Source organism: Sycon ciliatum, chromosome 1, assembly GCF_964019385.1.
Source record: "Sycon ciliatum chromosome 1, ocSycCili1.1, whole genome shotgun sequence".
In the NCBI taxonomy this organism is placed as follows: Eukaryota; Metazoa; Porifera; class Calcarea; order Leucosolenida; family Sycettidae; genus Sycon; species Sycon ciliatum.
In genome coordinates, this window is record NC_088643.1 from 12,175,548 (window position 1) to 12,191,726 (window position 16,179).

General features: G+C 47.5%; 2 protein-coding genes across 2 annotated transcripts in view; one reads left to right on the top strand and one right to left on the bottom strand.

The window, feature by feature from the left end:
- LOC135813537 (fatty acid hydroxylase domain-containing protein 2-like) overlaps nucleotides 1–1,438 on the top strand; it is a 30,714-nt gene extending 29,276 nt beyond the window's left edge. The window contains exon 6 of the mRNA XM_065326632.1: nucleotides 253–1,438. Within this exon, the coding sequence (XP_065182704.1) occupies nucleotides 253–325 (73 nt within the window). The 3' untranslated portion in view covers nucleotides 326–1,438. The remainder of the gene's footprint in view (nucleotides 1–252) is intronic.
- A 4,061-nt stretch (nucleotides 1,439–5,499) lies between these two features.
- On the bottom strand, nucleotides 5,500–13,527 carry LOC135813547 (uncharacterized). Its single transcript, XM_065326642.1, has 4 exons — nucleotides 12,994–13,527; nucleotides 11,388–11,681; nucleotides 6,306–8,836; nucleotides 5,500–5,979 (listed from the first exon to the last, which is right to left on the bottom strand). Exons 1-4 carry the CDS (start codon nucleotides 13,346–13,348, stop codon nucleotides 5,563–5,565), a joined length of 3,597 nt encoding a protein of 1,198 aa, XP_065182714.1. The 5' UTR covers nucleotides 13,349–13,527; the 3' UTR covers nucleotides 5,500–5,562.
- Between the last annotated feature and the right edge of the window lie 2,652 nt (nucleotides 13,528–16,179).

Consider the following 16,179-nt stretch of genomic DNA (forward strand, 5'->3'; position numbering starts at 1 on the left):
GCCCCATGTACTGCTGACTCCATGCTAGCCCCATGTACTGCTGACTCCATGCTAGCCCCATGTACTGCTGACTCCATGCTAGCCCCATGTACTGCTGACTCCATGCTAGCCCCATGTACTGCTGACTCCATGCTAGCCCCATGTACTGCTGACTCCATGCTAGCCCCATTTGCCTGCCGGTGAGTTTGTGTACCTGGTATAATTATAAAAACTGACATTATTTTTTTGTTTATGTTGGCTGCTGCTATGCAGGTTCAACCAGAACTTTGGCATACTGGGAATCTTTGATTTGCTGCATGGCACGGACAGTGACTTCCGTAAATAAAAGTCGTACGAGCGCCATTCCATGCTACTTGGCACCACCCCAGGCAACGCTCTGATTCCAGACGAACCGAAGAAATGGCAGTAAAGAAGTTAAGTCTGCAGTGCATGTGCATGTGTGCATCCTCACTGCTGTTGCTAGTCTCCTCACAGTCCACCCTTGACCGTCCCATTCTCCAGTTTCAATGCTAGTCTCCTCCCAGTCCACCCTTGACCGTCCCATTCTCCAGTTTCAATGCTAGTATCATCACTACTCTACATGTATATGTATTTTAGCATATCCACCATCAATACTGGTCACATGACAAATTACACTTACCTACCCTCACTACTTCAAGTATGCCGCTGATATTATTATTTTTATTCACATAGCTATGGGTTTTTTTGTGGCAAATTCACTAGTGGCCTAGCTCAGCCCAATCTGTGTTCTATAATGGGTGGTTATCGACATCACACTGTTCAATCCACCAGACTTATCAGTGTCGACTCTCATAGCCAATGTTTTTTTTTGTGCCACATTCATTAGTGCCCTAGCTATGCCCAATCTATGTTCTATCTTCCAGTCTTATCAGTGACGGCTCTCATAGCCAATGTTCATTTTTCCAAGCCATCACCAAGAAGTTCTTTTTCTTTCTCAGCTAGGCCCGTTCAGAGATTCTTTTCCATTTCAAGTTCCGCCTGTTCCACCAGTCCTAGACGCAGGGAGAGGAACTGTATTTTCACTAGTTATAAGTTACAAGCAAAATATTGGCTATGACATCACTACTACTTACCGGCTGTATTGCTATGACATCACTACTACTTACCGGCTGTACTGCTATGACATCACTACTACTTACCTGCTGTACTGCTATGACATCACAACTACTTACCGGCTGTACTGCTATGACATCACTACTACTTACCGGCTGTACTGCTATGACATCACTACTACTTACCTGCTGTACTGCTATGACATCACAACTACTTACCGGCTATTATTAATTGTGTCACTATTCAAGGTACTTTATACTTGAACTACTACGCTTACTTCATACAAAGTGTTGCCGTATGAAGCCTGAAATCACATGCAGTCTAGGCGTGCCTGTACGACACCAGCATGCCGACACTGCAACTTGCTGTTGGCACCCCCCCCCCCCCCCCCGCGCCCGTTTTGAACACTGGGCCATTGCGCTCGTGGCAAATCTAAACTATCTGCTCATCCAAATCCAGAGAGTGTGTGGCTTGTTCAGGATCTGTACGCACTGGAAACTCTCGGCTAGTCTACCGTCTTTCTGACATTGCCACTTGAACTTGACAATAGAAGCAGCTTTTCTTATGTGCAGTTGCATTGAGCCATGGTGTTTTATCTTATTCTTGTGAATCCTTCCCGGAAGCAAATGCTGGTTTTTATACATTCGTGTAATTACTCAGCGCTATTTGCAATAATAATAATAATAAATCCAGAGGGCTCAGACCCCGCCCCCGCAGACGTTACATACTCTTGTGCCTGCCCATGAGCACGGCCAGTGATCTCTGGGTGCAGTATTGCCACAGAATCATGGTCCGTGACGTTTGCCACCTCCATTTATCTACACTTGAAGGAACTGCTGTCCCTCCAGGAATCCGTGATTCCACGGCCGCGGTAAAATCCGTGGAATTCCGCGGAATTCATGTTTTTTTTAATATCCCGCGGAATTCACAGTTTTCACCGCAGAATCGTGAAAAATCACGGTTTGGGGGCAATGCGAGCACGCGCTTCATATTCATGCCCATGCACAGTGCAGTGTCCTGTCGCTATTTTGTCGCATTCAAAGTCGAGGGAGTTTTCTTCGTTACTGTATTGAGCCTATCGTGTGTTTTGGACCACTATATAATTTTTTATTGATACTTGAACATAGCATATAGCCATATCTTTTCGCCGGTGCAGCGCCGCAGACATATCGCAGTATTGCCGCAGAATTCACGCTATCCGCCGCATCATGTAGCGATCTGTGCCGCAGAATTCTGCGCAGAATTTCAACTTTCTGCCTGCGGATTCCTGGAGGGACAGGTACTGTTGTGGGCTTTGAAATCCGTTGAGAAGTCAAGCGGCCACGTGGCGCTGACCTTGCAGCCGTGAGCACAGCTGGGCCATCTTTATGGTGTGTACGTTAACTACTGTGTGTGTACATAAACTACTGTGTGTGTACGCGTTAAAAGCAGTATAGGGTGCCGGTCCCGGTCATCCTATCTGATTTCAATGTTCACGACAGTACATTGTAGATCTGAACCATGATGAATTTGATCATTACAACACTGCTGCATATTACTGATGGTAAAATAATGCAAATACTGGCAGAGGTAGGATCCCGTTCATGAGTTTGGGATGAATGGGCACACTTTAGTTTGGCATGCTGTCCCGCTGAGTATGTATATACACACATAACAAACACACACACACACGTGCATGCACATCCATGTGCACCTCCCCCCCCCCCACCACACACACATTCACGTGCACAAACACACACACACACACACACACACACACACACACACAAACACGTGCGTGCGCGCGTGCTCGTACGTACACACAAACACATTGGGTTTTGGACACATTGCCATGTTCAGGCAGGATATGTCCTGTGGGCTACTGGAAAGCTGGCCACAATGGGAAACAATGTGGAAGGAGCTGCGGTCTGTGCTTGCTCGGGTCGAACCATGGCTACATTTGTGATGCTTCATGCTTTGACGTGATAGCACACAGGGGCTGCAACGGGCATTTCTACATTTGTCACACGAATGCTAGCAGTGCTGCTAGATTTCAATACTGGAGTAAAATACGATTTGTATCTCAAGGATAGTAGCATGAACCTGTATGTACAGGGTATGGCTGACACTGCTATGGCAATATACATTGCAGTATAAACATGTGTAGAGTAGAGTTTTGCAGGTTTAACTGACATAGCGGTAACTATTCTGTACAGTGACTAGTGTAAAAACAGTAGGTGAGAGTAGACATGAACACATTCAGTAAAACTGATACCACAGTAGACTGGACTAGACAGTACATGTAGTTCAGTTGATCAGTATATCTACATAGTAACACAACACTGTGTGTGTCATAGACAATCTGTATACATCATGTCTATACAAGTGATGTCACAGTGTTGTGATCAATGACAGGTAGTGTGCTGTTGGAGTATCTCTTACTGCAGTAGCTGCTGGAAATCAGTGATCCCTGTCCAGTGCTGTCACTTTCACCAATCTCAACTGCTAAACACTATCCAGTAGAGATCCTCAGAAGCTCAGCTAGCCCTGTAGAATGTACAACGGCGAGAGTGCACATACACGCACACACACACACACGCGCCCAAACACACACCACCACACCCGCACACATACCAAACAACACACACAGGCAGAATCAACCATTTACTTGAAGCTCTGGATATAGAATGCGTCTTATGGATTGCATGCGTTGGTGATATAATTAAGAATGAAGTCATTGTTATAATAATCATGACTCATAATGACATCATGACTGGAAACTACAGGCAGTGTTTGCACACAATCTAAATAACCGATCAAGCTGTAAAAGAGGTGACAGTATAACAGGATACGTTGCACACATACTATAGAAGCGACATTCCCTCACCCATGCTGCCATTTGTTTTCCCCATGTACACCCCCCCCCCCCCCACACACACACATACCCACCCCTTGTCCATTCACACACGCACGCACGCACCCACACCCACACCCACACACTCCGGGTCGCTAATCCTATACACAATCATGCAGTTCATGTGTTTTTCATTGAGCGAGACGAAGACGAGAAGAGGCATGAGTGTTTGTGACGGGATAAGTGACTTTGCCTTTAGAATCGACTCTGGCAATTTCGACATTTTTATTGGAACTTGTCTGTTTCACTAGTCACAGGTTGACACGGTGCAAGACCAATTTGAGTGGCAGCAGGGTATGTTGAGTGAAAACGACAAGCTCACAAACTGGCCAGAGAGATAGGCAGTGAGGTGAGCAAGTGTGCATTCGCTCGACAAAAAGATGTTTGCCAACATAAGTGCCCATACATGCAGCCACACACACACACACACACACACACACACACACACACACACACACACACACACACACACACACACACGCACGGGTGCACGTGCTCTCAAACACATACACACTGTGAAAGACTCCCGCCTGTTCTATAAACCTATCGTTACAATGTCACATTGGCCCTAGAAGGGGTCATACAGAGGGACAGTAGAAATATACCGTGTGGGATCCTACAGAAAATCAAAGGTCTTGTGCGAGTACCCCTCCCCCCCCCCCCCCCCTCCCCTCCCCCTCCCTCTACTGTTGATCCTGCCATGGACTCATCGGTAGTCCACTCGTAATACCCCCCCCCCCCCTCCCTCCCACACACATACACATACACATACACACACACACACACACACACACACACACACACACACACACACACACATATACAAACACACAAACGCACACACATCCACACATACACTCACAAACAAACACACGCACGCACAGTCTTCAGTCTGTCTCACTGAGCCGATGTTACCGTGTAATACGAATGGGCAATACATCGAGGTAGTGCGAAAATATGGCGTGATAATATTACGGATGATCAAAAGTTTGCTTCACATACCTCCTCTCCAATCTCCCCCCCCCCCCCATACACACATCAGCACGCCCCCCCCCCCCCCCACACACACATACCCGCACCCCACCCCCTCCCCCCCCCCCCCTCCCTGCTGGTCCTGCGATGGACTCTCGGTAGTTCACTCGTAATACTGATGAACTACCAGACAAGTACAGACCCCATGCACATGCACATACACACACATGCACACACATACACACACATACACACACACACACACACCCAACACCCACACACACACACACACACACACACATGCACACACATACACACCCATACACTCAACACACACACACACACACACACACACACACACACACACACACACCAGCACCCCCCCCCCACACACACACACACCTCTATCCCCGCCCCCTCGACCCCCCCCCCCCCCCACACACACACACACCGGCACTGCCCCCCCCCCCACACACACACACACCTGCCCCCCCCCCCACCCCACCCAGAAACGTTTACACGCAGACTGAGCCGTAATTTTCTCACGATACCAAGGCACTAACAAACCAGTTCATCACACAGCACTCACAATCTGTCATGTCAGTTGATGATAACACTCTAACTTACTGTAGTATGCGATGTCTGAGTGCTGCCAGCATAGCACAGTGTTGGTTGTGTTCACTTCGGCGTTCATCAGTTTGACGATGTTTGCCACACAGGTAAGCCACGCCACAACGAGGACATGCTGTGATGTTGTCCAGGTCATAGCAGACAAAGCATGCTGCTTTACGTGGACACCATTCCAGTAGTGCAATGTGGTGATCAATGGTCACTAGGCCTCTCTTGGATTGACGATGTAGGGCAGCAATGAGAGAGTAGTATAGTAGAGTACGGTCTCCAGCTGTTGGTGGTAAGTACACAATTCCAGACACTGACAGACCAGTTGCACACTTGCTTGGCAAGCAAGCACTGAGATCATTAACTAATGACTTCAACGCTGGGAAGAGTTTGGAACTAACATTAGTTGCGAAGAGAGTATTCTAGAGCAAAGCACACAACAAAGAACAGTGTAGAAAAGAAAGTAACTGAGGCCAGTACACTCGAAACAGAGAACATCATGCACAATAATAACAAATCAGACTGATATAGCGGAAAGCAACACATTCCATTTCCATAGTTTACAATGTTCAAAATTATCACATTCTCCTCTGTGTTCTTCAAGAAATCTACCTTAGAGAGACACACACTATACAGTAGATAATTACTGAGTACACTGGTTTGCAATACAATGTTCCATTCAGAGTGGAGTGTGGTTGAAAAACAGTTATGGTATCCTGAATTGTGTACAGTGCCACTACCAGCTTACCTCCGCATCGAGCAGTGTTCTAGCTGTCAGTATACAAGACTGCACCACTTCCAGATTAGGTTCCTTGTTCTGGCTACAGTTGTTAATCAGTGCTGTTGTGTGATCTGCTGGATTAGAGCCATTCCACCATCTCCTGATATAGTCAATCACAATGTTGTAGGGATGCTGTGCTGGAAGAGTGAGACCCGTTGGAGTTGTGTGTGCCCTTCCATTTACTACCAAGGATATGTACAGGATGTTGTACATATAATCCGAGTACATGTCCAGTAGTGTGGTTACTGTGTCATTATCCATGGAGTACATGTACTGTTGTAACCGAAGAGTAGACACAGTAGTGTGGTCGTCATGGGTATTGACCGTGCGCCTGATAGCAGTTGGTACATGTTTCCACTCGCACAGTGGTATACCCAGTGTTGTAATCAATGATGGTGAAATAAGCCACTCACTGCTACAGGAACTTGACATGACCTTGCCCAGGATCACAGCAATGCACTGTAGCAGAACGTTGTACATTGTAGCACATGAATTGACTGCACCATCCTGTGATAGGAAGTTGGATGAGATTACTCTCTCAGCAAGGTCTTCTACCACCTGTACATTGGGCATATCCTTGTTTAGCAGAGTGGAACAATACAGTTGAATGAGTTTCAGGGCACATTCAGTGACACCTGTTGCAAGACCCATTCTCAGTGTTGTTGTAACACGCTGGTACACCACCTGCAGACGGGATAGTGTTTCCTGGCTGAGCTCAACCCGTCCTTCTCTGCTGTCGATGTCCAGAGACATGGATACCCTGCATGACTCCAGAGAAAGTTGAAACAAAGGTAGCTGCAGCTGTGACTCCACTCCAGTCGGTTCTTGTTCAGATTTCTCCAGGAGTATTTGGGTTCTGGAATCCAAACTCTCAAAAGTGACATTAGAATCTGCAATGCTTGGACGGATAGTATAATGCAGGACCGAGTTGCAAATGCTGTCAGCTTGTACAGATAGCGGTGCTTTGTCCAATCTTCGCATCCTGTCCCCAAACTTTTCAGCAAATACTGATCTCCCAAACAAGGCCAATAGGATACCCGACCACTTTGTTAATCCAGAGAAAGGAAGCAAGTCATCACCAGACAAAACATCAACAACAGACAACGCCATCCGAATATTCACTTTTTCCTGAAGCAATTGGGAACTCCAATACACTGCTTTGTATGCACCACAACCTCTAGAGTCATCAGCTTCCTTCACAAAGCCAAGGAAATGCTTGCACATTCGCCGTTGGTACACACGTCGCTTGTCTTCAGGGCATTGGTAATGACCAAACTCGGCGATGAATGGTTGAAGTGAGTAGCGGTCCAGATACGGATTGTAATCCAGGAAACAAATCTTGATCAAAGGATCAAAACGTCGAAGATGAACCACATCAACATCATCACCTACACAATCCACCATCACACAAGCGCACTTAGATGAGAACGAGGAGCGCAGTTGAGAGAGAGCATGGAATGATGCCTTGTCATCCTGACGTAATGTGTTGTATGCTATTTTCAACAGCTGCAGAATTCGATCATTCGGTTTCAGACCATCATCGTTGAACACATCAAGACCAACCTTCTTGAACAACGATAGCAGCCTGGTGGGAGTTAATCGACCCCCTTGTAGAAGACCAGCTGTAATGCGTACAGCAAGTGGAACATTTCCACAATGATCCACTAATCTCTGTGCATCTTCAATGCTCACACTACCTTCAACACATAGACCATGGAGAAGACCAACAGCACAAACCTTTGTCAGACAATCAAGACGGTGTTGTTGTAGTTTAAACTGGGCAGCGTGTAGGTCAAAGCAAACACGACTTGTCAGTAGGACATGAACGTTGTGTTGTAGTCGAAGTAGTCGTTCCACAACATCTTGTAGTTGGACATCTTTATCAGCACCAGCATGGATAGCATCCTCGGCATTATCCAGAATACATAGCATGCGGTGCTTGCCACCATCCTCATCCATGCTATCAGTGGTTTGTTTTGTCTTGCCAGCAGTTTCAGGTGAAGCCGGGTATGTTTCAAGTCGGTTTTGAATCATTGCCTGGACAGCGTCAACACCAGCTACACCGCGTAAGTCAAAGAACTCCACACGACAACCAGCATTGCGACATACATGTCCAACAGCAATGGCTACGGACGTCTTACCAAAACCAGCTGGTGCCAGAAGACTCTGCACACGTGTAGATGATGATGTGGACTTTGCTGTGAGAATGTTGTCACTAATCTTTGTAACAATCTCATTCCTGCCAGTGAAGTGTCGGTCTTTGTCCGGTAGAGATGACTGGCTTGAAGTTGATGATCTTGTTGAATCCTGCGTTGTAGTCAATGCTGTGTTGGTTGTTGTACCCATACTAGTCGCATCAGTTCTGGTTACAGCTGATGTTGGTTGTTTGAAAACTGGCTCACGTCTGTTGGAGGTCCGTTGCTGGTCGGCCTGACCATCTTCCACCGGGTGCTGTGATGGCTGCGTTTTCTGTTGGCCAACTGTTGTCATGGTGGTACCTAGCAAGATACAAAATGCATGAGAAGAAACCTATCGCAATTTTTGAAAATCTTTCAAAGGGGATGTATGGCCTACTTTCTCCGTTAATCCGTTAAGCAAAACTTCAATGCAGTTTTATAGACCTGTCAAAACCATCTGGCAGAGCAATGGATGTCATCGTGGCCACCCTATCTCAGTGGGGGGGGGGGGGGGGGGGGGTCACCGATATGTTTGTCTAATGCGCATAGAAAGACCCTGATAAGAACAATAAAACGCAATGAAGAAGTTTTGCTTAACGGAGAAAGTCGAATCAAAATTTCACAGTACTAGACCTACTGGTAGTCTTCTGTGTACTGATTCGAATGCTGTTGGTCCGAGGAAGCTGAGCTACTGCCGTTGGCCTATGTTCCCCGTCAAACTCATGCACTTTCAAATTTTTGGATGAGTGCACCCCACTACTAGTACAGTTGCGCTCGGTGAAATCCGACACAAAGTGAATATTTTGGCGCCACTGGATGAGTTGCTTTGACTGACAGTCCAAAGTCTGAAGGTAAATTCCCCTGAAAGAAACATACATCCGTTATGGTGAAGGAGAGTCGATCGTAGAGGAAAAACAATTGGCAATGACAAATGGAAAAATTTACGTTCAAAAACGCCCCGATTCAGCTACAAGTATTACAAACAAGAATCCCGGGCTTATTTCCTACTAGTGGTTGTTGTAGAACTCTACAATTAGTAACAAAGTCATGTGATAGCGGGTTTTCCAAAGTGGTGTGTTGATGACTATCGTGGCCTGGCAAGGTCTTTTGGAGGTCATAGAATGATGGCTGGTAGCCTCGAGCTCAGTTTTTCCAGGGAAATGTTCAAATTTATGACTGCCGACAAAGTACTGTATGGCACGACATTTTCGGACAAAGCCAAATTTCGACCTTTTTTCGTACGGATTTTATTTTCGTACTGTCGTGCATTCTAAATGCAGTGCTGCCAAATAATTTTCGCCCAAAATCGGACAACCTTCACCACCAAGGCTGGCCACATGGTGCGAATTTTACTCCTGGCAATTTTTTACAGAGAATTCAAAATATCGCCTAAAACACCATGAAAATTCGCTTCGTTGCCATGGTTACCCCAGAGTTGTCATGAATTTTGTAATGATGAGTGTGGTCGCACACTGACTCTGCACAGAATGTCAGTGTACATGCCATCCAGCCTGATCCAGGCATATTACTTTGCACTTCCACAGCCAAGCGCTAGCCTTTTTAGAACAAATGTACAGTGATTTGTGCCTTTAGTTGCGCTGAAAAGTGAAAGTACAGGACTTCTGCATAGGAAAGTAATGATCTCCGACATTTTGGCTGCTTTTCGGACGTTTCCCTTTTCGGACCGGTTTTCGGAAGAGCCTTCCAAAATCGGACAATGTCCGAAAAATCGGACGGTTTGGCAGCACTATAAATGCACGTGTTTGCATGCGATGCGCATGTAAAGTGTACATATGTACATAACTTTACAGGAACAAATTTTAGTACGGAATTAATTTTAGTACAAAAGAGGCCGTGTCCGAAATCGTACGAAAATAAATTCTGTCCGAAAATTTCATCCTATACAGTACCTTGCAATCTTCGCTCTCCAACAACTACTGTGCTAAGTCTGAGTTGAGGATTTCGTCTGGAAAATGGTTTTCTCTGGAATGCTGCACTATATCTGCGGCAGAGCAATGAGAAAAACTGACTCCGACAAAAGCAATGTTTGCGATTTCGAAGTAATAGAAGTTTGGAAAATGAAAGTCTGAGCAGTCACAGAAAGCAATTCAAGTATGGAAGGGGACGGTGTGGTTTCCGTCCAGCACTGCACTATTTGGTGCATAGATGCTCGTGCGAACTGAAGTGCTTAATTGCATGAAGTGCATGACAATACAGGGTGTGCACATGCATGCCGTGTGCATGCATGTGCTGCACGGCATGCATGCCGGGTTTGCCTGCTTGCACAACTCGCATGCTTTCACCGTCACAGCTTCTACAGTGTGCGCTCGATTCACTCGATTTTTACGTCCACCACCGGGAAATTGCTGTGAGCTGGCTTCTGTGATAATGTTCCTTCTACTGCGATAAAGTGCGAAGCTAAATGTTCTAGAATCCTCTTCTTTTAGACTAATTCGAGGCTGCTGAACACGAAATTGGGTGTACCTGCCAGGGCCGTGTTTGCCTCTGGTCGAGATCAGTACTTCTCTATGCCTCTGTGCAAAGCGCAGCTCCACCTTTTTTGTTCAGGCATGGCATGTGTGGCATCAATGGAAAGGCAATGACCACAGCTACCTAAAACAGCATCGACAAGGGAGTACTGGCCACGGGATAAGATAGAAGCGGGGTCAAAGTCAGGCCAAAGAGATCTCACGCGGGGCCCAATTTACGGATTGTACAACTACAAACTTTTCAAAATTTCAATCGATCGGAACTCAGTCATTCCTGGGTTATTTCCAAAAACTAACATATGTACGTAAGAGAAAGCTCTCAGCTGTCCATTACACACCACCAAATTTGAACACATTGCAGTAAACGTATAGCAACAACATACCTGTGTGGGACAAAATGGAGAGCATTTCCTTGCTCTTGTCCGCATAACCAAGTTCCTCAATGACAACACAGAGATCACGATAAGTCTTTAGGCCACCAGCTCTGAGCAACTGGATGAGCGCCTCATTATGATCAGATAGTCTATCCCGGGACTGAATTCTCTTTAGTCTCTCTATTGATGCGCTGTCAGTTATGAGATATTTCTTGATCACCATCTGTCGCAGTCGATCTGGGTCAACTTTGTTCAACCATGGTTGAATGTCACACACAAACCTTGTCAGGTCAAACGGATTGTCTGTTGCGAAAGCAGCAAAATACAGAAGGCACAGATGACACATGAACACACAACTACACACAACTACATGTCAAGAAACAAATAAAAATGGAATTGCACAACACCGATAATACATGGAAAGGAATTTGAGTGGACACACCCATTCCCATAGCGCTGCACATCCGAACAAGTTCCGTTATTTTACAACGTTTCGGCACTTGGCCATCGTCAGGTGATAAGAACAATGGACACACACACACATACACACACACACACACACACACTCACGCACTCACGTGCGCACGCACACACACACATGCACACACAAACACACACACACATTCCCAGAACCGCACATCGGAGCGCTTCAGCGATTGTTTCAATGGACAGGTCGGAGTTTTCTCTTCGACCTACATATCTTAGTTTTTGAAAATAAAAATAAAAATGACTGAGTTACGATCGATTGAAATCTTCAAAAGTTTCGATCCCAGGGGATCGAAAGTTGTACAGTCCGTACACAAAGGGTTAAAATGTAAACGCGAGTTGTGACGTGACTGCAGTTTTCACCTGACCCAGGCTGGAACTGAACTCCCTAGCAATAATCTAGTGACCCATGACAGTGCTTCACGCCGGTGGCACCTGCATTTCTTGTAGATCTACAGATTCGTCATGTAGATCTGGTTATAACCTCAGGACCATGTCCATCTAACTGAACCCACTGCATTCCCAGGGTCAGCTCTCAATACGATTGATGCGAATGCATAAACGAATTGATCTCTGTAAGCACTTCTCACTGCTAAAAAGTAAGTACTGGCAGTGCTGCTCAATGAAATCCAGTCGTGTCACTCAAGTTTGTGCCTTGCACCATTTTGCAGCCCATTGTTTGCAGGTCTAGGGCTGCGCAACGCCCAGCGTGTACTTGAGTGATGCTGCGACTGGATTTCATTGAGCAGAACTGTACACGCAAATGTACTGTCGTGGACATGGAAATCCGGTCGATTGACCGGGGCCGGCGCCCTCAGCGCGTACAGAACGCTGCGTGCAGGGCACATGATTGTTGATCCTTTACGACTAGCGCGCTGCAGCGCTTAAAATGCATGTGTGTACCGCTTATCCACGGCTGCATGGCCAGCACCCTGGGGCCGCTAGACGTGCGATTGGATTTCCATGTCCACGACAGTAGTTACATGCATGTTCAACGAGTTCCCCCCCCCCCTTGCACACACACACACACACACACACACACACACACACACACACACACACACACACACACACACACACACACACACCTTCCTACGCCACTAGCACTGTAGTCAATGTGAACACTTACAGGAGGATGAGTCAAGTGTTGACTCACGATCTGCCGACATTGGCTTCGTCGGACGGTCAGTTTTCCCACTGGCAGTTGCACCGCGTCGCTTTGCCATGGTACTGGCGACATGTTCCGCTACATGAGGCTGGCTGTGTTGAATCAGGCTCAGTAACGTGTCCACCTGTTCGTCCGTTTTCTTCAGCATCAGCCTCACCACATACTTTGCCAGCTCCAACTTTTCATTTTCCTTTCCAGAGGCAGTATCATATTCCTCTTCGCTGAGGACATCGTTCTCCAGCAGGTCCTCCAAGATCAGTGACACATCTAGATTGGATACCAAGTACTTGATGTTGTACCGCACACTGTCCGGCATTGCGCCGTCAGGAAAACCCACCGTCACAACCTACCACTCCGCCACGGCTTCACTCTGTCCCCGCCGGCTGGCATGAATCGGTCTGTCCACAATGAACAATGGAGAACGCCGCACACAACTACACGACCGACACAAATCACCAGCACTGCAGCAACCGTCAGACAGAGAAAATGCACCGAGAAAAATAATGATGATCTGTCGGTTTCGCGTCCACTGCTTGCATTGCATGTAGACCTTTCTGTATCAGCGGCGCGCATGCGCACCGTCCCCTACTAGCCTTAGGTTAGCCTTAGCCTAAGCCAGGCTAAGGCTTAGGTGTTGGAAGACGATCGAGGCGTTTGGTGGTAGGTCGGCCTACTAGCCTTAGGTTAGCCTTAGCCTAAGCCAGGCTAAGGCTTAGGTGTTGGAAGACGATCGAGGCGTTTGGTGGTAGGTCGGCATGGCAATTGTAGTAGTTGATTCGCTTTTCAAGTTTTCTCGCTCTTGCTTCAGTTTCGCCCATTTACATTTTCGCCGAGCAACTGCGTACCGGTGAAGAAGGCTGATGTGGCCATTTGGTGATGGCGAGTTTCGGATGATCGTGGATGCAAGTACAGGTCAATGACTCATGATCCGACGAAGTCCGAAGTAGATCACTGGCTGGCTGGGGGTGAGCCAAACCAAGCACCGATTGGCAGCTTGGAAAACCCATTCAAACAAATCCAGACGTGTGTGGATGTTCAACATCAACTCCGAGGCTGCCTGCTATGGTCTTGGTCAACTGGAGCCGGTGGTAGGTTTGCTGACCTACCGATGATGATGGAAACGGTGCTTGTGGACATGGATGCCAGACTGATCAGATGGCTGGCAATAAAGTCATCACATCTGTGCCGTGCGCACTGGTACATAACGGGATAGTGTGAGTGTGAGTGACTGGCCAGAACAGTGTTCGTTACGAAAAGAGGCTTGCAACAATGAACTGGTAACGACGGTGTTGGTGAAGGCAACGGCCGATATCTCCAACCTAACCTGGCATCCATACAAAAGCGGCATCGTTATGGCCAGCTTGCCTGACAAGTTTATCGTCGCTCAGTATCCAGAACCGTTCCAGCAATGAGTGATGATGGTGGAAACAAGGACAGGTGGCAAATGCCCAGCTGGAAGACATGTTATCACCAACGACCTCGTCCAGAAGGGAAAGGGGCAGCGTGTACGGTTGATTCATGCAGTGAGTGGTGTGACTTTCTAAATAAGCACGGAACTTTTACATCTACACATCTAGTTGAGTCAGGTTATCTTCACAAAGACGGAAGGAGAATGTGGGAAAGGGTCAAATTTCGGGAAGAAGTTTGAAGGGTGGCCGTGGCATGTGATTGATGGTGATTGTGGACTGCAAAATAACCTGTGTTGGTTGCAATATCCATTTCGTGCCTACTACTCCACGCATGATGTTCGCTACATTGCGAGAAAAGTGCTATCCCGGCAAGGAACTGGTGGGGGTTACATTTCACATTTGAATTTTTCAGTATTTCGGGGTTGCCCCTCACGGAAATACAATCTGAAGTAGGAAAGCCGCTCTCTCTCTCCCTCTCTCTCACACATTCTCTCTCTCTCCCTCCCTTTCATGCCGTCCAACGAGTACCACGACTACCATCATGCAAATTTAGTAGTGTAGTGTGTGCATTCTGCATGGATTGGTAGATGTACTAATACCTTGCATATACATGGGAGGCGGTGAACGCAAAAATCTGACTTGAGCCCCCCCCCCCCTTCCCCTGTGTCTCATTGCTTGTATAAAGCCACGTGCTAACTTTATCCAAAATTGCACAGAGAAGAATACAGTCATCTCCAAAAAATCCGGCAAATGCTATGCAAGCTACCGGTAGCTATACAGTGCATGCTGCCCATGCACTGTATAGCTACCGGTAGCTGTACTGTGCATGGGTAGCATGCACTGCCACTGCTACCATTAGCTGTACTGTGCATGGACAGCATGCACTGCCACTGCTACCGGTAGCTGTACTGTGCATGGGTAGCATGCACTTCCACTGCTACCAGTAGCTGTACTGTGCATGGGTAGCATGCACTGCCACTGCTACCGGTAGCTGTACTGTGCATGGGTAGCATGCACTGCCACTGCTACCGGTAGCTGTACTGTGCATGGACAGCATGCACTGCCACTGCTACTGGTAGCTGTACTGTGCATGGGTAGCATGCACTGCCACTGCTACCGGTAGCTGTACTGTGCATGGGCAGCATGCACTGCCACTGCTACCGGTAGCTGTACTGTGCATGGGCAGCATGCACTGCCACTGCTACCGGTAGCTGTACTGTGCATGGGCAGCATGCACTGCCACTGCTACCGGTAGCTGTACTGTGCATGGGCAGCATACACTGCCACTGCTACCGGTAGCTGTACTGTGCATGGGCAGCATGCACTGCCACTGCTACCGGTAGCTGTACTGTGCATGGGCAGCATGCACTGCCACTGCTACCGGTAGCTGTACTGTGCATGGGTAGCATGCACTGCCACTGCTACCGGTAGCTGTACTGTGCTTGGGCAGCATACACTGCCACTGCTACCGGTAGCTGTACTGTGCATGGGTAGCATGCACTGCCACTGCTACCAGTAGCTGTACTGTGCATGGGTAGCATGCACTGCCACTGCTACCGGTAGCTGTACTGTGCATGGGTAGCATGCACTGCCACTGCTACCGGTAGCTGTACTGTGCATGGGCAGCACGCACTGCCACTGCTACCGGTAGCTGTATTGTGCATGGGCAGCATGCACTGCCACTGCTACCGGCAGCTGTACTGTGCATGGGTAGCATGCACTGCCACTGCTACCAGTA

Coding starts and splice junctions, on each gene's coding strand:
- LOC135813547 (XM_065326642.1), bottom strand. CDS start 13,348: ATGCCGGACAGTGTGCGGTACAACATCAAGTACTTGGTATCCAATCTA. Junction 8,837..11,387: donor CTCCATTTTGTCCCACACAG/GTATGTTGTTGC, acceptor GTATCTTGCTAG/GTACCACCATGACAACAGTT. Junction 5,980..6,305: donor GAACACTGCTCGATGCGGAG/GTAAGCTGGTAG, acceptor GCTTTGCTCTAG/AATACTCTCTTCGCAACTAA.